The sequence below is a fragment of the Hylaeus volcanicus genome, chromosome 6 (assembly GCF_026283585.1).
Source record: "Hylaeus volcanicus isolate JK05 chromosome 6, UHH_iyHylVolc1.0_haploid, whole genome shotgun sequence".
Lineage (NCBI taxonomy): Eukaryota > Metazoa > Arthropoda > Insecta > Hymenoptera > Colletidae > Hylaeus > Hylaeus volcanicus.
In genome coordinates this window covers 25,860,580-25,885,720 of record NC_071981.1, presented here as the reverse complement: position 1 = coordinate 25,885,720, position 25,141 = coordinate 25,860,580, and the positions used below count along the sequence as shown (strand labels likewise).

The window sequence follows — 25,141 nt, the reverse complement described above, 5'->3', positions numbered from 1 at the left end:
CATAGTTTTCTTGCTAAGTCAACTGTGACAAAAAAAAAAAAAATTGTCGAATAGACGCATTACAACCCAGATATTACTATCACGGTCTGAAAATAACAGTGTAAAGTTTCCTGTAACGTCTAAATATAGCCAATGCAAACTGAATGTCATAAGCATACCGTATATTAATACACATTTGCGTACGTAAAGCGAATGCATTTTTTTTCGTTCGAGTAATTTCCGTGAATAGACATTCCGTACATCAACGATGTCCGAGTTAATTTTTGGTTAACAAAAACGATAAACAAAAGTGACAAAGCTGAAGAAAATAATTTTACTTTCGATTTTTTGTTGTAAAAATAATCATTCGGAACCATGTCCTATATTTGCAGTATCTGCACCTTCTATACCAAGTATAAAGAGTTAAATTCGAAGACGCATGTTTAGGTTGGGCGATGGTCGTGTAGGTAAAACGATCGACTATGGATCCGAGGATCGTGGGTTCGGTTCTACCGTATTGCTATATTATTCGTACGAATGTAGGATACACCCTGCAGGGGGTTTATAAGACACGTGTAACTCTTTCTCGCGTGTTTGGCTTGTACCTTGTACCAACATTCAGCGTAATATTAATCATCTAACAAAAATAATAGCGCGAAATAAACGAATACTATTAGAAGCAATAAGTACCATTAACGTAAGAATGACTAATCCTAATCGCCTCGGCAAGTGAAACGTCGAACAGCGACTGGAATCAAACGGCCGCGTGTCGAATGCATAACTGAGTGGTTATAACCTCGAAAGAGACTATCGGAATGGAATGGAATGGAATGGAATGGAATGGAATCGAATCGAATCGAACCGAGTGGAAAGGGGGCTGAAACGGGGCAAGAACGGTGCAAAGGTGAGCGAGCGAGTCGACGAGCGTCGAGTTAGCGAGGCGAGCAGAGGTCACTGCACGCTGCATTCCACCGAGTCAAGTCCAAGGTTAATCGGAGGAGGGCCGTTCTTCGACGCGCGTGCTTTGCTCCTCTCCTCTTTCCGCCGTACTTACTCCTATTACCGCACAGTCCGCCGTGAAAAAGCTCGCAATCGCGATCGCCAAACTCTTACGGGACCTATCGAACCTTGGATCCCTTCGAATAATCAGCTCCAACGATTTCGCATCGAAAACTCATTTTATTTCTTCTAAAAAATTAATGATAATACCAAACAAGTAGACAAAGTAACATAATTTTTCTCAAAATCACTAACTACTATTGTTGTTTCGAGAGCTAATTTGAACAACTAGTGATATAAATAACTACATCTTCAGAATCTTAATTGTAGGAGCACAATTATTAAAATAAAAAGTTACAAACAATTATTGACGTTTGAGCTGGCATTGCCGAACCAGAAAAGAATTATGTAATCGATCCAAGACACGAGTGCGCTCTCAGAATTAAAATACTGTAGGTGCAACCATGTATCACCGCTAATAAAATGTTCCTTAAAAATCATTCCTTTTGATTTATTCATCGACAGAGTAACGACCTCTGATACTTGCTTTATTCTTACTAAATATTTGTATATTATTTCATCGATATTCATCGCAACTGTATCGTTTCTACTTTGCAGCCAAAGGTTCGTCGAGTACAAAGGGTAAGGAGGGTGGGGAGTAGATGGTAAGGGTTGCACGCTACGCTGTCGCCAGATAGCAGTGAAGAAGACAATTAAGGTCCACGTTGATTAAAGTAATTGCCACAAAAAGCGTTGTCCGGATGTATGCGTTTAAAACCAGCCTAGTTATCAATTACAATAAACTTTAATACCGCGACAGTGTCGGATCTCTCGGTTTTCTCTACCCTAAGACCACCATTTTTCTGTCTATGTAAAACATGTTTCCCGATGTAAATGTTATTTCAAACGCTCTTAACCGAAACGTCGTTTCTGCGAATCGCCGTGCTGCACTAGCGCCAATTTATTTGTAACCTTCCCCGACAGATGTCACGAACCGTCAGGAACATCTATCGAACGGTTATCGATCGTTGATACTTCTCATTTGCTATTTACAAAAATTAATTATCCCGTATCAAATGTAATCTTAAGAGTTCATTCTTCGGGAAGCATAACGCGAGCAGAAAGATGAAGAAGCACTGCTGCGTTAGATCGTTGTTCGAATGGAAAGCGAGTCGGGTCTGGAGAGTGGCAAGCTGATGAGAATCCCGCACGCTTTGCCACTCGCCGCAGTAAGTACGTTGTTATTATTAGCGAACGAATGTCGGTGTGTAGGTCAAACGATTATCGCGAATGAGAGCCATCCGTCAGAGTCAACGTATCGATCGCGTTAGTCTAACACTCTCGAATAGCTATCGATAGCTGGAGAACGCAAATTTTTCATTTTCGTTTGGTGAACGAACCATGCTACGTAACAACATGTGTCAATATGGCGACGAAATAGTGAAAGCGCGCTATTATTTGAAACGTGTGAAGCGACAATCATCTAATAGAAAGTTTACGAGAAATAAATAATGGTATCTTTACGAGATATATCGTTAGAATTACGAAGAATACTATACTGGCTCGGGTATCAACGACACCTGCACGTATCAGTGTGTGTGTGTGGGGGGGAGGAGAGAGATCGAGGCACGTGCACAGCTGGATCGTCATATTCGTATTAATATACAATTCGAGATGTACACTGTGTATACAAGTGATGTCTAATCGAGAATTACATTCGACACGACTAGCGAGTCCTGACATCGAGGAACCGGAAAATGACAAACGAGAGGGCAGAAGCGAAGCGAAACGGACGAAAGCCGACCTCGATTCCTAGGACGAATCTCAACGATTGACGAGAGGCCGCGTTGATGCACCAATGGAGAGGGGGACATTGTGGTGGATGTCGGATGCGAGACGAAAGGAGTCGGGAGTTTCGGCGAAGAGAGTCCAGGAACTTTTTACTCGTGTTTCTGGCCGGTGGCCGACTAGCTAACATTAGACGAACGCTCCCTATATATAGGATGACATTTATATACGCGGCTGCTAAACGCGGCGAGCATACACGCGCTCGTCTCGAACGCTCCCGTCTCGAACTCTGCCATTTCTCTCTTTTCCCGTCGCGGCACGCGGTAATTTTCTTCCCAGAATGTCGGAGCTCCCGGGATACAGAGTCGGGCAGCCATTGCTTCTACAGTAATCACTTACGATCGGCAGATTTACCTATAAAACCCACCAATTCATTTTATTTCTCCTCTATTATTTTTAATTAAATTAGTAATTGGTTTGGTTTTAAAAAACAAAGCGAAACTTATCGCGCGCGTTCCCAGCTGAGAAACATGGCGCCCGCGTGGTGTGCAAGCTGGATGCGCGGTGAGTTACCGACGATCGAACGCCACGAACGCTGTCAATATTATTACGCGCGATTATCGTCGTACGTAACCTTGGCGCAACGTAAACGTATCATTATTATTATCGTCGTAAAACTAATTTCTAATTTCTCTTTCCATTAGGGTATTTTACTTGAAAAGCTTTTGTCTTACGATCAACTACGTTACTAACGTGGTTATTGATTATTTATCGATCGTTAATCGTAATTACAATAGTAATTGTGGTATTATCGTAGTCATAGTTTGCCGAAAACTGACGAGATATACGTACCTAGTTGATTCGTGCGAAACATATTGCAACGGTAGCATATTCAGGAATTCCGTACGCGCCCCGCTGCAACAACACTCGAGCACGATGCACGATGCTACGGCAGAGCCACCAATCGGTCGATTCTTTCGGTTGTGAGCGCGCTCGTTCCACGTCGATATCTCGCTCTCCCGACTTGGCTGGGAGAACCGTCGCGATAGCCGAGTTTCTCGATACACGCGTCCCGCTGAGTTAACAAGTGCACACTGCGAATATCATCGACCCGACTCCTCGACGCCTTCTCGATTCTCCCGTTTGTCTCTCAAGTTTCACCACGACCTTCTCCTCTAGAAACAACGAAACGAACGATAGACAGAGATGGGCAAAATTTCATTCGAATCATGGATGACAAATGAAAACACTGTACGGCGATTTATTCTCAATGTTCGTTCCATTGAACGGTTATTGATCGAGATAGGCTTCTTTACTTGTTAACGGCTCGTTTCAGAATACGTACTGCAATATCGGTTGGACGAACAACGAACAAAGTTTATTCTTCTTTTGTTCATTGTTTGTGATTTTTACTTTTCTTTTCAAAGAATTTGCCCATCTCTGACGATAGATAGTGGATCGACAAGGAAGATGAGGACGATCACAAGAACCGAAAAATCTTTAGATTTTCGTCACCGAGCGAGAACGGTGTTGTAAGCGTTACGAATTCAAATTAATTGTTATCGAGTTAAAGTCTAGTCTGTGTGTCGGAGAAAACAATCGTTCCTATCTACGACAGGAGTAACATGGTCAGATCGCTACGATTAAAGTAACAAAACCTCCTTACGGATCAGCACCACGGCAGAGACACCATACGGAGTTTAGTAGAAACTTTCCTACTTGGTTCTATTTTCCCTTCTAAATCATTTTCTACGAGACTATGCCACATCTCAGTTGCACGCATAGTGGTAATATCTCCATTAATCGCGCAGCCTTTCAGAAAATTTCACGTTGTTAAATAAAGTTTTGATATTTTGGTTAAAGAGACGACGATACGACATCTGTCTTTGGAATGCCATAACAATGCGACATTTAGGTTCCCACGACGACAGATGTCGTGATATTCATCGTTACAGCAATAAAAGTCGTCAACTTAATGTCACGTGAACACGCAGTTTTACGGTCGAGAAGCTCGCAGCGCGAGTCAACGCGATCGCGTCAGTGTACGCGCGTGGGAGTGCGACTCGATTTCCTCGATACGACTGCAACCACGAGGGAGGAAGACCAACGACCGCGCAATGGACGCGATGTTTCCAAGGAACGTGGCGCACAGTGGCCTTATTCGACGTATTTATTCGTACACGGTGTCCCTAAAATCACCGCCTATTTACTTAAATAACTCGTGTATTTGAAAATTTACATCATCGTTCCGTCGTTTTTAAAGATTTCATAGAACCAAGGCAGAACTTATTTAGAAAATTAGCGACAGAGCAAGACTAATTGGATCACGAAACTGTTACTTCTGTAAGCGGAGACAGCGAAAAATCAAATGTCTCGCAAAGCGTCTAGATGACACGCGATCGCGTCCTATACATAAGTATAGCGATGAATGATATTCGAAGGAAATTTTTACAATTCGTCAATGTTCGTATGTTACGCTTTATCGTCTATCGCTAGATGTGGATTTTATGCATTCGTGATAGAAATTAATATCGATCGATTATGCATTTATCCGAGCAAATCGGTGTGCGTCTTTGAAAAAAGTCGAGCGACAGGTTGAACAATGAAACCGTCCGATCGGAGCCGGTACTTGACCGTCCGCGTTATAAATTGATCCCGTGACTCCATCTAAGTGGCGCGAATGATTCCAGTGACGTCAGCGTCGTTTCATTTTTTTTTACTCTTCTCTTCTCTACTCTGTTGTGCCGTATTCGCGAATCGCGGTCAGTCGATTCGATCGCTTCGTGTCTACAATTTCGTCCATCGGGTTGTCGCAAATTTTCTTTGTAGAGTTCTTACAAATGTCCTCTGAATTACAATAAATCGTTTCACGAGTTGTCGTTAGTTATTTCGTCGGACTATTTTATACGATTCGTAAATTCGGCAAGATTAAAAATGAAATACTACAGGAAATGTGAGATTGTCTAATTTTCAATTGTCACGAGACAAAATGTTCACATTAGAATACGAGATATTTGGATAACGATATTCGAAAAATCGCGATCGAAACAACGACGAAAGTCATCGTCCCGACTCGAGAAAGTTGTCGCGAGCACAAAGTAGCCAGAAGAACAGCCCGTCCCAAGTTCGTTCCCCCGTTGCTCTTCTTCTGACCGTACTGTCGCGAACGCAACTCGCGCTTCTTGTTACGAAACCGGTCCTGCATCTTTCTGCCGACCCTCTGTTATTTCGTGCGAACCCGTTCCTCTGTCCTTTCGTCTCGTAACATCGCTCGTCACACATTCGAAGACACGAGGAAGCAAACTGCGCAGCGCGACTCGACATTTTTAACAGGATACCATTACCAAAGAAATAATATAATGCCTTTAGATTCGATCATTTATAACAATTTAAATAGAAATATTCACCCTTTGTTTTGTTCCGTTGGATAATAAGAAAACAGATTCGTTTAGTTTTCCAACTGACGCGACAGCGACGGAGAATTAAACGTTGTATGGCTTTTCTTTCTAAATAAATTAATTCCTGGCCTAACACAACGGTTGAGAGCTACTGTCGCAAAGTATCGAGCGTAGAAACAAACGAGCCAACACGTGCGAAATATTTTCCAATTCGACCAACAAAAGTTTCATTAAAATCGGTACGTAACTCTTGGTGGAATCCCCCTTGCGGAGGGAAAGAGATTAACGCGTGTCGTGGCTTCGAGAGCTCGCAGCAACTCATAGGAACGTGACGGACAAGGAACAACAGGTGTCCGGTGTATCGGAAATCGCTTTCAAGTTGACAAACACGGCTAGCTCGCAACGAGGCTGTTTCCCTCGGCGAGACGAGACGAGACGAGACGAGACGAGACGAGACGAGACGAGAATAGCGCGCCTCCGTCGTTTCGAAAGAGCGCCATTGAGCGCGGGTAAAAAGGACGGAGGTAAAGATCGAGAGTAAATGGAGCCTCGCGTAAATAAAATACGATAGCGACCAATGGAGACCTGAGACTATTCGAATACAGTGGAACCTCGGTTATTTCAACTAATTGAACATCGAAAGTGTTTGGAGAAAAGGACTTTGTGTAATAGAACAATAAGTGTTTATAACGCTGAATATTCCTCGATACGTAACTTTTTTGAAAACCGAACTTTTAAAATAACTTCATTTGTCGTTCAAGTACGTTTCATTCATCTTATGTAGGTAGTAATTCGGTACGTAATCAAAATGAAAAAAGAAAAAAAACGATAATGTCCATACGTGTGGTCGATAAGCTTTATCGGTAAATTATGAATGAAAAGATTTCATCCATGACGCGATTAGCGTCCTGCGGAATTCAGTTTGAGAAACACTGATTTAAATAAATATTTTGTATTATCTCTGATAAAGACGCGTTGCACAGTGGAATATTTGGACTGAAACGTCGAGCAAAAGTGAATTATCTAGTGCAGAAATTGTGCGCGGTAGTCGTCTCCTATTTTGTTATCGCTATGCGATTAAAATCCAGACGTAATTTTGGTCAAATTATTATTCGTATGCAAATGTGCCCCACTGTGCGTCGGTTCCGTGACTCAAAGGGGAGTCGGAAGTGGGGGACGCGTGGTCGCACAGTCAGCCGCAACCACGCGCGTTAAGGATTCGTTTTCACGTGATGTAAAGTCGCGACTTTCGATGCGGCAACATTAAATGGTAAATTTTGCGTCGTCCTCTACACTCCACTTCCGGTTGACGCGTTAAAAATTGCGACACGATAAACAAACCTTTATGAAAATGCACCTTTCCTTCGAACGAACTGTCATTCGCTCGCGACGTCTGCGTCTACGGTTGCACGCACTTATTCGACCATCCAATGAATACGACTCTTGAACTGCGTTTTCGCCAGCAGACACGCCACTGTATATCTCGATATCACCGAGCACCACCGAATATTACCGTGAATCACTGTGATGATAAAAAAAAAAAAAAAAGCACTATCAGATGAATAACCACGAAGAACAAACACCGTGTTAAACCGTCGCGACGATTCGGAGATCTAGTCGCGTTCGCGAATAGGTCGTGTAATTCTCGTCGCGCTCGCGCACACAGCACGGATGTCGAAAAGGAACTGCGCGCGTCGCACGCTGCCGCTTCTTTTGCGATTCATTCGCATTCCTCCCATCCGTCACGCGATGACAGCGCCCTGCCTCGTGAGGCTCGCGAATCTCTACTATTTATAGAGACCCGGTATCGTTGCGTCCACGCTCTTTTTCTCCCTCCACGGACTCTCGATCGCTCTGTCTCTGTCTCTGTAGCCAGCAACGTAATCGTAAACCGCTCCCTTCTCCGCTCCCTGCTCTTTGACCGCCCACCAGTTTATATGCCACCCTCCATCGCGCTGCTCTCCCGTTGCCGTCTTCGCCGCCAATAACGCTCCCAGCTTTGTCCTCCCATCTTTCTCTGTTCCTTTCGTACCGTCGGCGTCGACGTCGCCGTCGCCGTCGCCGTCGCCGTCGCGTCGTTTCGCTACAAACGACCGATTCGAACTCGTTCGGTGTCCGCGTTCACTGTTTTCATCTCAATGATATACCACTCGATTCGACTCGGATTCCCATCCCTTTTACTTTCTCCAATGTTAAAGACTACGTTTCTTACTTTATTATTATCCAACCACAATGAACAAGGAGAATTAATTTATCGCATATATTTCTTCGCGACACATCAGTCTCGGAATGCGTGTCTCGAATATTAAATTGGTCGTATCTCAAGAAAGGAACGTGCTGAAAGGCTGAAATTTTACTATCTTGGACGACGATTAGACTTATCGAACTTTGAGAGTTTTCAATGACGTGTTAGCGGTAAATAGATTTATTTGTTAGTTGGTTAATTATGATTTATAAAACTTAGCGACCCAGACAACCATTTTTCGATTTTTACAGATATTATTCGAAATGTTCGAAAGACGCGAAGCGACAATGCTCGCGACTCGAAGAGAGATGCTCGATCTCGGACTGCCGGAAGATCGTGGGCTGGAATGCACGCACCCCGTTCCCGGAAACTGCTCAGTTATCGACAGCCGTCCTTGTCGTTCTCGCCCTTTGATTCGCCGTAACGCCAACGGTAATCAACAGCCGTGTCGCAAACGTTAACGACACCACGCGCAGATTGCAATTATCTCGCACCAGATATGGGCAAACTCTTATCTAGATAGAAATTTCGAATAAAAGATAAACGATCGTTTATCCAGCAGTTGGCAAATAAAAATTACAATCCTAATTGTAATTCCAAAATTGTATCTAGACTGTCCGAGTGTCGGATGTTCGCACAAGTTACCCCTCTAACGAAAAAATCCTGCACGTCCTAAACCTATACCCGTCTATGGGAGGAGTCAGACGTTCCGGCTTAACTCGGACAGTTTGGCTATCATTCGGTCGATCGATAATGCTCGGGCTTCGGGGTGTAGCTTGCGGTAAGGGAAGGGAATGGGGGGGGGGGGGGGCCGCGAGCGGGATGACCTTGTCTCCTATTTTTGGAAGGTGGATTTCTCGTGACCCGCGAGGTCGGAAGCTTTCCATCGAAGGGAAGGGAATGGAAGAAACTTGGACGCGAGAAAGCGGAGCGATGGTGGCGATGGAGACCGAGTACGAGTATCGATCGAATCGAAACAGTCGTTAGGAAAAGTTTGGCCGTGATCGCAGCGGTTCGCGTTGCACAGATCAGCCAGAAACCACCTGCTCGAAGACGTTTCAGACTCGAGACGTCTGCCCGCCACCCACCAATTGCCGACTCGTATCCACCAAGAGTAAACGGATCAACCGATCGCAATCAATCGATATCGATAATATTAAAACAACAGTATCTTTGTGCTCGTTGATATTTTCAACAATCCAAACGCTCGTAACGCTCGATGCTATCTCGTTGTTGAGTGTGAAAACAACAAATTATTTCTTGCAATTAATATTCATTTTAATCTATATAATAATATAATACCATTCTTCCAGAATCAATTCCAGAATCAGCTTTTTCAAAAGCATCGAACATGTCCGATATTGGAGGATAGGACTGGAAACTGGAACCGCTTCGATCGGTCGCGTCGGTGAAAAAATATACGATGGTGGGCGGTAGGGGTCGAGGAAGACGAGGAATCGGTGTGTAGGTGCAAAGATTTTTCTAAAAGATGGCGCGCAATGGGTAGCGCCACTCGTGACTCTAATCCATCCAGGGTCTCTCGTCACTTCCTACTATTTATAGACGACCGCTCGATATGATGTACCGACGTTATTTTTAGCGACTTACCTAGCTACGGCCCTTTCACCCCTTCGAAATAGCACTTGGGAAGACTCGAACTGGAACGACATTCGTGTCCTCGACGAGCGGAATAAAAACCACCGTTACGTCTATTCGAGATCGTAATTTCTTATTCGTTTCGTTCCATTGAACGTGTTCGTATCGTATCGAAGCGGAATAACAGACGAGATAACCGAGTGGACGATATTGTTTTGTAAACAAGACGACACGAATGGAAGACGAAACTCGTTTCGACGGAGATTCACCATCCGTTTTGGAAATATCAACGAAATAAATACCTAAATGTTTCCGATCGAAATTGTTCGTCTATTACTTGTTACTCTCGTTAAATGGTTACCTCGGATGAAATTTTCGTTCGCCTCTCGTCGACTGCGACTAGAAGCAAATCCACCGACTCTGTCGCGTTAGTCACGCGACAAACCTGAAACACAGCATTTATTTGCGTAGTTGATCACGTAACTCCATTTAATTAGGCGTTCGCGCAATTATGCCGTCAACTGCTTTCCTCTCGAAATAGCTGAATCGATACGAACGTTCCGAACGTCCGGAGGCTCGCAATGTCCTACCAACGCTACCTCGATACACCCTCGAATTTGTCAACTGGAATGAACGAGAATTGCCAAGCTGGGGCGCTGATAAAAGTGACTGTGTGCAGTCTACGCGTGTACACTGGCCCTCTCTCTCGCTCTGTTTGCGCTAGTGTGCGTTTGCGTGTGCCAGTGTGAGAGAATTCTCTTGGTAGGTGGTCGGCGGTAATACGCCGTATGGCGTGCTAGGACAAAAATAGTGGCGGTCCCGTTCGAAAATACCGACTGCTAAAAATACGAGCAAAAATAAACGTCTACACGTGCAAAAACACGTATTAATATTCGATGCGCGGCCGACGTCCATGTTTTCCTGGCATTAGAGCGGGATACCGCGACTGGTAGCCGACGGAGAAAGTGAATTCGTCGAAAACATAGCGAACCGCGAACGGAGGAAACGAGGAGGTAAGGAGAAAAAACGGGGGCAAAAAAAAACACGTGGCATACGAAATGGTTGTTTCGACGAGGCGCGAGACGTCAGAACAGCGTGGATAGAGAGCGAAGAAACTTGGACGCGGAAGGACGCTCGTGTGGAGTTTCTCGCGCACGATGTATCGTTGAGGTCCGTTTTCGCGCGCCATAGTCACCAGTCTCGATGCGATCAAGATTTAAATGCGTTTTTACGACGTTTTTCCGTTTTCTACTTATCCTATCGTTATTCGTATATAAACAGTTCCTTAAAAAATGTTAAAAGCCAAGCACGTCATTTATCCGTGCGAAATTGTTCGTTTATCAACCGAGTTGTGTCGTCGGCAAAGTCGTGACTTACGTCGCAGAAATAAACGTTCATTTCCAAGTCACCAATTTCAATGCCACGACATAAGACACGAGTCGCGATAGTACACGGTTGATAAACAAAGAATTTTGTGTCAGGATATTTGTAAATGTCCGCGGTAATCGTTGACACCGGGAGCGGTTCGCGTTTTATCTGCAAAATATTCCAAGAGCCGTAAAACGTGTGACGAGTGTCACTCGTGTAACGCGTTGGCGCCACCCCAACACGGCGCAGCGGCGCCTCTCCTGACTCACTGGAAACGAAAGGGACGGCGACGGCGACGGCGACGGCAACGGCGACGACTGTGATGAGAAAAAGGATCCTGTGGCGGTGCGAATCACGGAAGGGAAACGTACGATATGCCTTTCGCGATTGAAACACTCATCGATAACAAAAAACACGTGGTATGGATGAATTGAATGTTCAAAAAGTGAAATTTACTTTTGAAAAAAGAGGTAATCGTGGAATCTAGTTGACTTGGGTGGGTGTTAAGAACAGAGGAGGGTTGGGCAGACGGATGCCTGGAGAGATCGTAGAAAAGTGTAAAAAGAAAAAGAACGGGTGGAAAGGGTCAGGAGATGCGAGGAGTAAGAGGGTGGGGTAAAAGACGCGAGAGATATAAATAGAACCGATACTCGGTCCGTGGACTTGTCTAGGGTGACCTTTGCGCGAAGCAACGTCTACTTTCACGGCGCGCTATTAGGCTAGGTTATTGGTTCCGCCTCTTCTCTTCGTCTCCCTTCGGCTGGATGGCACCGTTTGCGGATCTGGGTTATGTTTACTACCCCCTCCCGTCTCGTGCACCTCCGCGTACCTTCCACGAGGTCTGCGCGTGCACGACTCTGGCGCCTCCTACGCAACCTCGGTGGTACACACACACAACCTTCCCGTTGCCCTGAAAAAATCGGCAAGATGCTCGTTTCCACCGCGGAATCCGAGTACTTACACCCGAGACATTTCTCAGGGCCGATAGTTGGCCCAGCTTCCAACTTTTTCCTTTCCATTGCGATATCTACTTTCGGACAATTTCTATCGATATTTGTATTTTCCTTCCAAGGACTATTCTCGAACGATATTCTAGATGCTCGAGATAAAGAGAATATTAGGTGTATATGTATACTTTTTAACATTTATAATTCTGTAATATTTTTCACTTCCTTTTCAACTATTTTTTACAATTTCGTTGCCTATAAGGAATTCACCAAGTAGGAATAAAACCCGCTAGATAGCATCAGTGTACAGTCTGCTTCTAGCTTCGGAAGTAGGGTTCTAATTTAAACTACGCGTGACATTTGGAAAACCCGCCGTAGGGTTATTTAAAAAAACTGTGCAGAATTATAGATATCGTAACGACGAAATCGAGTATATATATTTTGCATCGAAAGAAAAAACGGATGTTTGCGAGTACACCAAAGGATTAAGCGGGTAAATCGATGTAAAAAAAAAAACCGTCGATATAACGAAAGGGAACGCGAAGATAAACGTAAGAGAAATTGTAAGTTAGGGGAGGAAAAGACGACCGAAGAAAACGCGCTTCTCGAGTCTGAAATCGCGAAAGTCGAACCAGCGACGAAGCGCGAACGCCACCGTTCGCGTAGCAACGAGCTGCCGTGATAAAAATAGAAATAGCCGTGGCGATCGATTGACGCGTTCTTTCCCGTCGTTCTGTCCAGCCGATGAAAAGGATTTCGGTGCTGGCCCCGAGGCGGACCATATTCCACGCTTGCGAGCGTGGGAACAACATTCCAAACGGAATTCCAAATTCGGAATCCTCATTTTTCCAAGTTTTTTTCACTTTCGAATTTCGGATTCCAACCTCGGAATTGCACGTTCCTTGAATTTCTTGAAATTTCAAATTTCCGATACTAACGTTAGTAACCGTAGCCAAGTAACGTCGCAACAGGAAACTACAGAGTGTCGAGTAACGATAATCGTAATCAGAGATTACGTTTCGTGAAACATCAATGTACAAGATACGGAACACTGGCAGCGCGTAAACGATCGGTGAAGACTCTCGGGGAGCGAAGAGAGGGGCGAGGGCCAAACACCCACACCGCGAGGAACGGAGTGCGTTACGACGCGACGAAATTAGCATGGGCACAATACGCGATCCCGCCTTCGCTCGGAAAAATAGATTTGGCAGGATACCAAAGCCCGGCTCTGAATAGACCCGAAATATATGGATCATCGTCGTCTTTTGCGTTCCTCCTCGCAGTTTCCATCGCGGTGAAAGCGACCTTTTCTTTGCCCGCGTTCCTCGGCGTAACGCCGAACTCCCTACATTCAAATTTAGCCGCGTGTCGAACGCGGGCATGAGCAAAATATTGCTCAAACACACGACGACTACGTATATTATTTTTATTACCTCACTGCTGCATGTATACATACATGTATATCTATGTGTATGTATATGCATATATCTTTACGTTTGGGATATGTTTAAGAATGTATTTAAGGATATAAACACACATTGCGTGATCAAATGGAAGCGATATAAATTCTATACAAGTATAAGATAAAGATACCCTGGTCGTTGTTTTTTCTTAAAGTCATACTCAACGAATAAGATGATTTGTGGAATGTTTATGGATGTTTATGGAAATTCATATTTTTACAGATACAGGAAAGGAATTGAAGTTTAAACGAACGTATGGCTCATCTTTCGAATGCATAAACATCTAGTTACTCGTAATTTTTGTTTAGACGAGAACCTTATCGATCGCTGGAGAAACGTGTATCTTGTGTCGCGGTGAGCCTGCAACCAGCAGATAGATGCCGAAGCGCTCGTGTGGCTGTTGTCCTCCGCCTCGTGATCGACTCGTGACTGGGTCCGCGTGTAGCCAGCCGATCCCACGCTACCGGGAACGCGTCCTCGCGCTTATCGAGCGCGTACGCCAGACCGTTCGTTCTAGCATCCTTGGGGAACGGCGGCAAACCGAACCAAAATAAATGGTAGCCGATGAAAATAAACTTTGCGCGACTGTTTTACGCGTGTTGGTATCCGACGCGACGCGACGCGACGCGACGCGATCACAGGTATTATAGCAAAGAATTGGAGGCGGACGGGACCGTTAGGGAACGGAAGATGTGACCAGTGGCGGTGGTATAGCGGGTGTTGTGGGCTGTTGTAGCTGTGACGTTGCACCGAGAATTGCCCGAAGATCGTCGAGGACGGACAAGGGAGGAAAACAAGAACGTTACGTAAATAGAATCGGTCAATGCTGCTATGGGAACACCGAAGAATCGTGCGGGGTTAGACGAGGATCGGGGTCGGGGAGGCAGGCGTGGGGCGCGGCCTAAGTGTACGCGTAATCGAGCGCACGTTTTCTTCGTGGCGCGGAAACGCGAAACCAGACGATCAAAACGTAACGCACCCTTTTCCGGAATTTCAACGTTTTTCGCGACAGCTGTCCCAACGAAATATTGCCGGTATTACATTAGTATAATATACATGATTTCCTATACATCGTCATACATCAGAATCGATTTACTTGAAGGAAAAAACATGAAAATTTTGTAGTCGACAATATTATATGATACATTAAACATTTTTAATGGGTTCAGAGAATCGAATGTAATTCGTCTCTGATCATTTTCAATCGCACCCTTGTCACGCCTCTTACTTTGGTCACAGGCATGAAGCGTCCGACAGTTGGTCACGCGACACGCACTTTTCAGTTCCGCTTCAATTCCCAATTCCTCACGAACCAGCGTCTAATAAACGTCCGTTCCATTATTATACACGTGTCGTAATCACCTGGCGTTGTTTTACCTCCCCCTATCCATTCGGTGTACGCACAACTTTTATAGATTACGTTTAGATGAAAACGCTTAATTTACAAATGCCGATAAATCGTTTTCCAATAGCAACTGTCGTCGACGTTAACGCGGCTAGTCGGCTAGACGACTCGCATCCAAACATAATTCGTTTCAGTTCGATCGAAAAGTGTAGATTCCATTTGGTCGGTAAAGTAATTCGACGCAAATATTTGCGAGACGTATTTCTTTCGAAACCCTACGATACTTGTACTCCACTTTCAAATATTTTTCATTATCAACCTGTAAAAATATGAACGTTCCAACGGATAATCCTTGCAACGTTTATCATCGAAGCTCGTGGAATTATGATATATGTATAAATAGCCGCCGTTTATTGCGCCGGTTGATAACGACCAGCACGTCGGTGTCGTTTCGGTTCTCCGTCGACGAACCAATCTGTCGCTAACGCGTTTTAGTTCGACGAGAGCAGTGTCTTTCGCGGTGGCGGATCGATACGTTGGCTACCTATTATTAGACGAGTCCGGTGGTCACGACGATTATCGCCTCGTAACGTTATCGTTGTTCCTTCGCTATCGCCGAGTCCTTGACGTTAACACGCCTACCCTTTCAAAGTAATTCACCCCGCGAATTCATCGACATCCTTCCAACAAACTGTGTATCGCTTAATTCACGAAAACGATCGTTGCTATCGTTAAACCAGCATATAAAAGTTGTGTGTTTTTTTTTTTTCATTTCTCCGTAACCTCCGCTAAACTTCCGTTAAACGATATTAGGTTAGGATGTCGAGCATGCGTGTCGTTGTCCGAGCACGAATCGCGAGACGAATGTCTCGATGGCTGAACCGCAGGTGCCGTCGAGAAAGGACAAGGAAAGAGCGAGTCCGATTCGACGCAAGCTTCGCCAATATGTGCGCATGCATAATGCCAAGCATAACCGAGTAGTTTATTTATAACGTTGCGGAAATACACTCGATGCTTTTATTATTGTAAAATGTTGTGTAACGCTAGCCGTCAGCGTTATGTAACCGCGGGAACATGTACGTTTGCGAAAGAACGAGGTGGACGCGCGTTTAGCAATGTTTTTGCGTCGACGAGGAGCGGTGATTGTCAACTCAGGGCCGTCTTAACGGCGTCACAGGCCCGAGGGAAATCATTAATAAGCGATATTCGATCGAAATTGGATACAGATTACGAGAAATCACGTTCGAAGACGAACAAATAATCGCTATTCGTACGAAGATTACGAACAAAGCGGAAGAATATAGTTGGAACCCTGCAGGGAGTCCCCCTCCCACGTTGGCCCCGTTGTCTAACGGTCACGGATGTCCTTCAAATATTTCCATTACGAAAAACAAAACGAAAAACAAGGGACTCGTAGCCTCGAGATGGAGGGGAGGATGGAACGAGACGAACCGAGCCCCGAGGTAAGTTCACTCATCGACTGTTTTTTGTCAAGCGACGATTCGAGGAAGAAACAATGGCGACAACGCTCGCGAGAGCAATTCGATCTCTGTCAACGGCGTACCGTAGTACATTTCGTCGCGAGAATCCGTTCGATTTGTCGAATGTCGTATACTTGGTGGTACGAGAACCACCACCGAAAGCGATCGGTGGTAAAGCGAGAAAAGCGTGGCTGGGAATCGTCGCGGGAATAGTCGTCGGGTGTGGCGGGGTTTGCTACTTCCTAGATGAATCGGTCAAGGCGCACACCGCCACGATCTCGTTGCCAAGATATCCATGGGAGTTCAAACGCGTGTTAAAATCCTTCGATCACGCCGCCGTGAGAAGGGGATGGCAAGTTTACAGAACCGTGTGCTACACGTGTCACAGCCTGCGATACGTTCGTTTCCTCGATCTGATCGACGTGACGCACACCAAGGAGGAGGTCAAAGCTATCGCCAAAGAGTTCGAGGTTACGCGCCTTAATCACTTCCCTTCCCAATTTTCTTTTAATATTCGCACCGAGTATCGAAACGAACCACTTCTTTTCTCCGCTTGCTATCTTTCGCTTTTCACATTTCCCTTCGAATCTCCACTTTTATTTCTTGAACACTGTTGACGAGATCGCAATACGGGATACCGCTAGCCTATTTTTATGGAGAATTGACATTTTTTAAATTAACAAACGATCGGGAATAAATAATTGCTTTCTGTTGATCGTCGAGTGCAAATTCTATCGCATAGCTTAAAAAAAGTCAAAGAAACGCAGTAGCAACGACGTATGTATAGATTTGGTCGTAACGTAAATAAATGTTAAACTATTTCGACGGATTTTACGCTCGATCGTTAAGAACAAACGATCAATTATTCCCGAGCCTCTCTTAATTCACTCAAGAATTATTATTTATCGAACAGTACCTAAGACTTCAGAAATTACGAAGAGGCAAATTGCTGACGCATATGCAGTATATCAAAACAAACGATTGCCCTCGCGGTCAACGAATCGTTTCGCAACAGACCGCAACAGTGTTTATCAAGTGAATGTGGAAATTTCGAGCACATCCTGTAAGTAAAGTAAACCAAGCAACCATCTTCGCTATCAGGATACTATAGTCGCAACTGGAGCATTAGAACGCTCGAATAAATTCGTATCGTTCGAATAATTCCTAATCGAAAATGTGAAAAATAGTTTATCCGCTAGTCGAAAAATAAAAATTACAAACTTGGGTAATATTATAGAATGGAAAATTTCGGGGAATCGTACGAGTTTTACTTGTAACAGGTGGATGATGGGCCCGACGAGGGGGGCAACTACTACAAGAGGCCAGCGAAACTGTCCGACAGAATCCCATCACCGTTTCCGAACGAGGAAGCAGCCAGGGCAGCAAACTTCGGCGCTTATCCACCGGATCTTTCGCAACTGATTTATGCGCGAAAGCACGGTACCGATTACATGTTCTCCTTGCTGACTGGCTGGTACGAGCCGCCAGCAGGCGTGCGTTTAGGCGAGGGTCAACAGTTTAACGTTTACTTTCCCGGAGGTATCATCACGATGGCGCCGGTACGTTGACGTTGACGTTGACGTTGACGATACAAATGCCAACGATAAAATAGCTCAGCCAACGTTTTCATGTACTTTTAATAATAGGAGTTATAGGAAAGTGGCAAACGCGCTACTTCTTTGCTACTTTCGCAGATGTTCTTCGAAGGATGCGTCGAGTACGACGACGGCGTACCAGCCACCGAGTCGCAAATGGCAAAGGACGTGGTGGAGTTTCTTTTGTGGACAGCGTCGCCCGAGCACGATACGCGCAAGATCATGACCCTCAAAAGTATAGGAATTTTTCTGATGCTGTTAATTACGATTGGGCATATCGTAAGGCGGCACGGCTCGCACATGACAAGTCGACGCATAGCCTACGTACCGAAACGCACCTGTTGACCTACGGGACACCCATTTATCGCTAGACGAAATGCCAACGGAACCAAGTAAACAAACATCTGGCAATGTTTGTCAGCTATAGCAATCGAAAAGGATATTTCAGCGATCCCCTTTCCAAAACTACCATTCTTTTTTCTTAAACAGTCGATTCAATTATTTCCGCTTTCGAGGGTGAAAACTGGAAACGTGAACGTACTCCGAAGCTGATTTAGTAGAGATTCTGAACTCGAGATGTGACGGAGCCACGGGTTAACCGTCCGACGAGAAAAGCGAAAGGATTACAGCGAGAGCGAGCGAGATAGATCAACGAGTCGACGAGTCTCGCGTTACATGCGCTCGGGGCAAAACTTGAAAGCAATAAGCGTTTGTTTACACAAGTCTCATGCGCGAGAGAACGGCGACGCGTGGATTTATTTACGCGTGTTCCGTTCCCACCTATTTGACCGCGAAATAAATTTCATTCGCTCGTAGACATCGCGTGGTTACTCGAGCGAAATTATCGATAAAAATAACGTGGATCAATGGGCATTATTTACGTTTGGAATCGATGACCCTGTATCGATCCATTCCGAAGACTGGAATACCCTTAAAGACCATGTATAAAAAAAACTGCGGGGGCCGTTGTTTCATAATTTCACGTTTCTTGTCGTTAAATAATACAAGTATATAAAGTGGAGCGGTATTTATGCAGAAATAAGTTTCGATATATTTTGTCAATAAATAACATTTTGGTAACGACAAAGTGATTGTTATTTTTGTTGGTAGGAATAGGAATAGGAAAGTCTAACGTCGATTCCTAGTGACTATCAACGCGTTAAGGATTGCATTATTTCACTGGTTCCAGGTCGATCAGTGATCAACGAGCACAACGATAGAGAACCGATCGCGCCTCCACCGATTGTCAGGTCGGCTCGTATCGTCTCGGTCGGTCGATTCGGCTCGGTTGGTACTTAGTTGGTGGCGCGGTCGTAACATGTGCCACCGATAATCGTTTCGCAACGCCGCGCGGCCTTGACGATGCCCGTATACCCGATCGGGCCGTCTAATAATAGAAATCTCGAATCGTATGTCCGTGCGACAAACGTTGCGCCGCCGTGGCGCGCGACGTCCCCCCCGCCCTCAACGGCATCCTCGCAAAATCATTGGCTTCGAAACGACGAACGACCGATGGATGACGGATGACGGATGACGGATGACGCATGACGGATCACGGATCACGGATCACGACGATCGACGATCTATTTCGGATCGAAAGATCCCCGCTACGTTTCGATATTTATTTATACCTGTCCGTTCGTCATCATCCCTCGGCCCCCACCCGTCCACAACACCGCACGACCGGGTCGGTAAATCGTTCGAGCTCCGAAATAGCTACTCGTCGAAAATAATAACTACTCTGCGCGTCTCGTTCCCTCTCTTGCTACGCTCGTCTCATCTGCAGATCTCGTCTACTCCTTTGCTAACTCCTTTCAGGCCTTTACACGGTTACGTTTATTATATCGTATTTCGCAAGGTATTCGCATACTGGAATTACACGATTTTATGCACAGTATCGGATGTAGTTGAAAAATAGGAAAATCTTGAATAGAATTATGGTAATAAAAGTTTTGAGATAAACAGTCTATGGTGTAACATATAGATTTCGATGTGTTGGGACAACCAAGTAAATTTGTTCCATTTTCAGATTATACGGATAAACGGATACTTATACAGATACTTTCTCGACTGTCTTGGCTACTCTATCTAGGTGTATACATACATATAATCTGTTTGGTTGCGACGCGTGGTAGTCGCATCGATGATCTATGCACGCGCACGACTTGCCCCGACGCTCAATGGCAACAAGTGCGATCGCGGAAGGGAAGGGGTGGCACGGATCGAAAATATATACCAAACGATGAATGAAACCTCCGCGTTGACGTCGGGAGCGCGCCAATGATTCCCCGATCAGCCGTAAAGCGAAAGCTGTTGGCGTTCGCCAACGTCCCCGCTCTGCCCGGGACCGAGCGACCATGGAATCACAGAGTGTCTACTTTTACAGAGGCGAAACTCTTGTCGGAATCTTTCACGTTCAGAGTGTAACAAAAATTAACACTCGGTAACTTTCAGATGTGAATCTTTGCATCTAAATCGGTATACATTCGTTGATCCCTCGAACAACAAATTTTTATTTTATTTTTGCTCTAATTTAATACACGCAAACCAAAGCAATTTTTATGTGTAAAAATACCTCCCCTTACCCTATCGTCCCTCAATAAAATTATACGCTCCTACCGCGGTCACGTAGTTTTCTTTAGATTTTCACGCGACCGTCTCACGGAACGCACGCCATCTACGATCCCTCTATGGTGTCTATAGTTCGAAAAAAGTACGCACGGTCAGCCGACGATCGCGCAGCACTAACCAACGACTCGCTTAAGGTTTCTTTCCACCTAACATAAAGTCATGGCTTTTAATGCCGTGACATTCAACGTAACTTAATTGTCGCGATATAAATTTGTTACTTACCGACAAACATTGTGATAAACAACTCCGTTTATCATTTTTTCTTTTCATCACGAAAATTTAATCTACGATCGTAATAACGCCAACGACTATTTAAAAATTACTCGAGATGGAAATAATAGAAATTAAGAATAAAATGGTTCGACCCAATTTGCAACTAAATAATTGGTCGTGATGTTTACGTATTTTACTTTTGCTGTAGTAGTAATTAGACTGTGGATTTTATATCGAATATATGTATTCTACAATTAATATACTAATATTTTCATTTCATTTTGTACAAGTGCATAAAATGCATAAAATGCATAAAATCCGCAGTCTAGTAATAATAATACGTCTTCGTTGCTACTTATGTCACGGAATTAAAAGTGCATAGCCCGTAACACGTGAAAATGAGCCATTATTTTTGCCGATTCTCCTACTCGAAGATGCGACGACGCCACCAAGCGGAACGAACGAGAAAAAAGAAACGCGCGAGACTTACCTTTGGTCGCAACGGCGCTCGTTCGCGGTTGCTCGCTGGACATTCTGTTTTCTCCAACATTCACCGTACCCTGCATTTACCGTCAACGTCGCAACGTCGTAACCCTCTTCCTTGTTCGACGCATACGTCGTTTCCTGAAATGCAAATATTTTTCTACATATTTTTTTTTTCTACATTTCATGGCTGACGCGACCGAGTCGTGAAATTAACCACCGAGTCGAACCTTGCCCGTGACGCACAGTTAAGACGCGTCGTTTTTGGCACCAACTATCGACGGAAACATCGCGCTTCTCGTCTACATTTATTTACAGCGCGGGACAAAATGATGATCCACCCAACGTTTTTCTTTATATTTCAATAGAAACGTATTAACGTCTACATTTCGCGAAGCCCGTATATCGCACTTCTCGTTTTATATAAACAGCCTGAAAATTGCTTTATCTGGAACCTGCTCTACGAGGATTAGGAAAATAAGCATAAACCGAAGATAAACTCGATGGGATAAAAAGATGCAAAATCTGGGCATCCCTAACACTGGTATAAACACATATAAATACATTTGTTTACAAGCTGATACTCGAAACTAGGACAAGCTACAACAAACGCACTACCAGAATTGTAAACCACCAAAGCACGCGGATATTCGAATAAAGAAAAATTCGATGAGGCGTTCCACGTCTATTCTCGGAACTTTATCCATCTATTTTGGAACAAAGTGCCTCCCCCAGCAGGCCGCCCCCCCCCCCCCCCCCCCCCCCATCCACACACACCGAATTCCATGACGATCTTTCGAACAGTTGTTCGGTAATCGCGTGAAACAGATTGCTCGTCGATGCGGATCAAGCGGCCGATATACCCGATGAGAAAGTAGGAAGAGGCAACTGTTGTCGATTCACCCGATGATCGGCGGGATTTTCCTAATCTATTTGCGCTCGACATCGAAATGCGAACCGTCAACTACAAACTTCCCCAACGTCCACCAGCTTGCCTTATTCTGCGATTGGGAATACTCGTTGAATTTGTTGTATTCTACTATTAGAATTTCACGACGAATATAATTCGAATATCGATGCGAAAACTACCAAGATTAACGCGTACCTATCATACGTACAATTATGTATGTGAGATTAGAAAGAGAGAGAGAGAGAGAGAGAGAGAGAGAGAGAGAGAGAGAGAGAGAGAGAGAGCGCAAACTAACGGATCGATGAAATTAATTCTCTGTTGTAATAGTTGTCCCCAAAAATTCGATACGACCATTATTAATAATCGAGTGATTTTTAATACAACGCGTCAACATTCGAGTAGTCTCAGCTCCGATCCGCAGTCGAAAGGTAAAGCAGCGTACTTTTCTTCTTATGATCCAAGGATGGTAACCCTAGTTGCGTCTACGGTATGTTGCTCGCGTGTTTTACATCCCTTTCGTATGTATGCGCGGATAAACACGGAAGATACAACGTTGTGTTCGCGATTCGATTCAAGCCGATTATTAAATATGTAATGAAAGTTGCTATACGAACGAGCCACATTGATCGCTGTTCTGCACACCAGTATGCGACACGCGCGCGTTCGCACACACTCGCCTCCGTCATTTATTCCAGTGATTCTCAAGTTGCGTTCCATCGACGGTCCCCGAGCTCTCCGAAGAAAATTAACACGAACCTCGCGCTAGTTTTCGGTACATCATTTTCACAGTTTTTAATTACTTAAAAACAAAAATGATAAAAGTAATCGTTATAAATCAGCTGAAGAGAAAGGGTTTCGCGATACATATAAATTAAGTGCAAAAAACATAAAATAAAGCTAAATCATAAGAACTGCGATAAATGTTAAGAAACCTAAGATTGAATTGAATTTTGTCATTTTTAACCTGATTTTGTAAAGTGTAATTGTTTTTCCTTTCGAGATGTTGGGAAGCCTTGCGAACGCATTCGCGAGCCCCAGGTTGAGAAACGCTGCCCTCTTGTATTCCTGGATGTGGTAGTTCGAACAGGAAGTCAAATACGAGTTTGAGTCGGAGTTCGCGGACTATTGGATAAAATGTCGATAACGAACGTCCATGGTTATGGGTTTCTCGCTACCGATAGAATGATCTTTTTCCTAGGCAACGCGCGTCGCGAATCGACAAAAAATATACCGAGTTCAGAACGAGTATATTCGTCCATATTAGTTTCGATAAATGGGATAAATTAATAAAGTAAATTATACAGAGGGGAATAATTCATGCCTTTATCTGGTATTATATATTTCCATCGAATGAGACAAATATTTGCCCAAATATTTGCTTTCTTGGCGAACAAAGCGTCTTCTCGTAGTCTGAGCAACAAAAGCGCCAATATCATTTACATAATAACAGCTGACAAAACGGATAAAACGATGCAGGTGAGAGTGTATTGCTGCCACTGGTTTACGGGTACTTTGACCTTGAAGGGGAATTAGGGAAACACTAGAGATGCTGGGAAATGGATTCGTTTTGTTGCCGGAGATCGAGCTTGGACGATTCCGCCATCGGCGTGTGTCAGAAACAGGCGTTTTCTTCATTGGAACGACAAACAACAAATGAGACCAATTCGCAGCGATTTATTCGCGACAGTTAAAGTTAAACGGTTAAGTAAAAATCTTTTTCTCCCAATTTCCGTTGTGCTTTGCAAATTATTTGTGCGTTACAACAAACTACGCGAGAAAAAATTGCTCCTCGTAACGTTACGTTTCGAATATTGCCGCTCTTTACATTGTTTTCGCAGTGTCTTTCTTCCCTCCTTTATCTACCGGCCGATAAAAAGTGATGCAGATATACATCTGCAAAGACCCGGCAACGCTGCGTCTAACAAGTATCCGAGATAGTGCTGGGCTTAGAAATTTCAGGGCCCTATTTCAAATATTTCGCACAAGTTCACAGCCAAGGTTAATTATTTAGCAAACTTTCGTATGGAGGCAATTGTACTTGTCGTGACTATCGTAAACTACACTAGCCCGTTAGACAGCGTATCATCAGTTTAATTTGCTTAGCGCCAGTCTTGACCTGAAAATACAGGGACAAGAGTTTCGCGTCTGTTAACACTAGGTTTAGAGAAGACGGTCATTTCGATTCATTTTTACCTAAGCCTCCTAAATAATTTTAATAAATCTGCTAAAAAATCCCTACAGATCTAACGTTAAACTATTCCGTGGTGTCGGTGTTCGGTCTCTGTGGCGTTAATCTTAAGAAAACGAAAACGAAAACGGAAACGTAATTCGAATGAGCTGCCGAAATGGAAGATCCAATTTTACGTCATCTCGAGTCTAACGACCGTCTCTGACGAGAAAAGTCGTCTGGTCGCGTGCAGGTAAACGTTCGATTCGCGAAATGTTAGGCTGAATTTGATCGCGCGACACGTGGCAAAATACGACGCACGAACCAAGACAGCTAGGACACCAGAAGAACAGATTCGACCAGTGATTACGAGTCGTAATTACTTTCGTAATCGTCACTTGCAATTTTATCAAATTATTCGGTAATCGTATACACTCGTAATCGGTAATGACGAATCAGTAATTCCTAACATTTCAGAGCTAATCGCGTTGCCGATTGCGTGTCGTTCATTTAATTTCATTGAAAAATAATAA

The 25,141-nt window shown here is 44.3% G+C and overlaps 2 protein-coding genes across 13 annotated transcripts in view; one reads left to right on the top strand and one right to left on the bottom strand.

Annotated features, from left to right (window-relative positions):
- LOC128878755 (histone deacetylase 4) overlaps positions 1-25,141 on the bottom strand; it is a 41,519-nt gene that overhangs the window by 15,417 nt on the left and 961 nt on the right. For 6 of the 12 annotated variants that reach the window (XM_054127229.1, XM_054127231.1, XM_054127240.1 and 3 more), the window contains exon 2: positions 21,539-21,672. In XM_054127229.1, the coding sequence (XP_053983204.1) occupies positions 21,539-21,614 (76 nt within the window). In that variant the 5' untranslated portion in view covers positions 21,615-21,672. Of the gene's footprint in view, positions 1-3,618; positions 3,942-7,505; positions 7,663-21,538; positions 21,673-25,141 lie in introns of those variants that run through there. The other 6 variants (XM_054127233.1, XM_054127237.1, XM_054127235.1 and 3 more) reach the window with 5 other exon arrangements.
- LOC128878759 (uncharacterized) lies at positions 16,599-20,510 on the top strand. The gene is made up of 3 exons (XM_054127247.1): positions 16,599-17,079; positions 17,890-18,168; positions 18,304-20,510. The coding sequence occupies exons 1-3, from the start codon at positions 16,645-16,647 to the stop codon at positions 18,547-18,549; spliced, it is 960 nt and encodes a 319-aa protein (XP_053983222.1). The 5' UTR covers positions 16,599-16,644; the 3' UTR covers positions 18,550-20,510.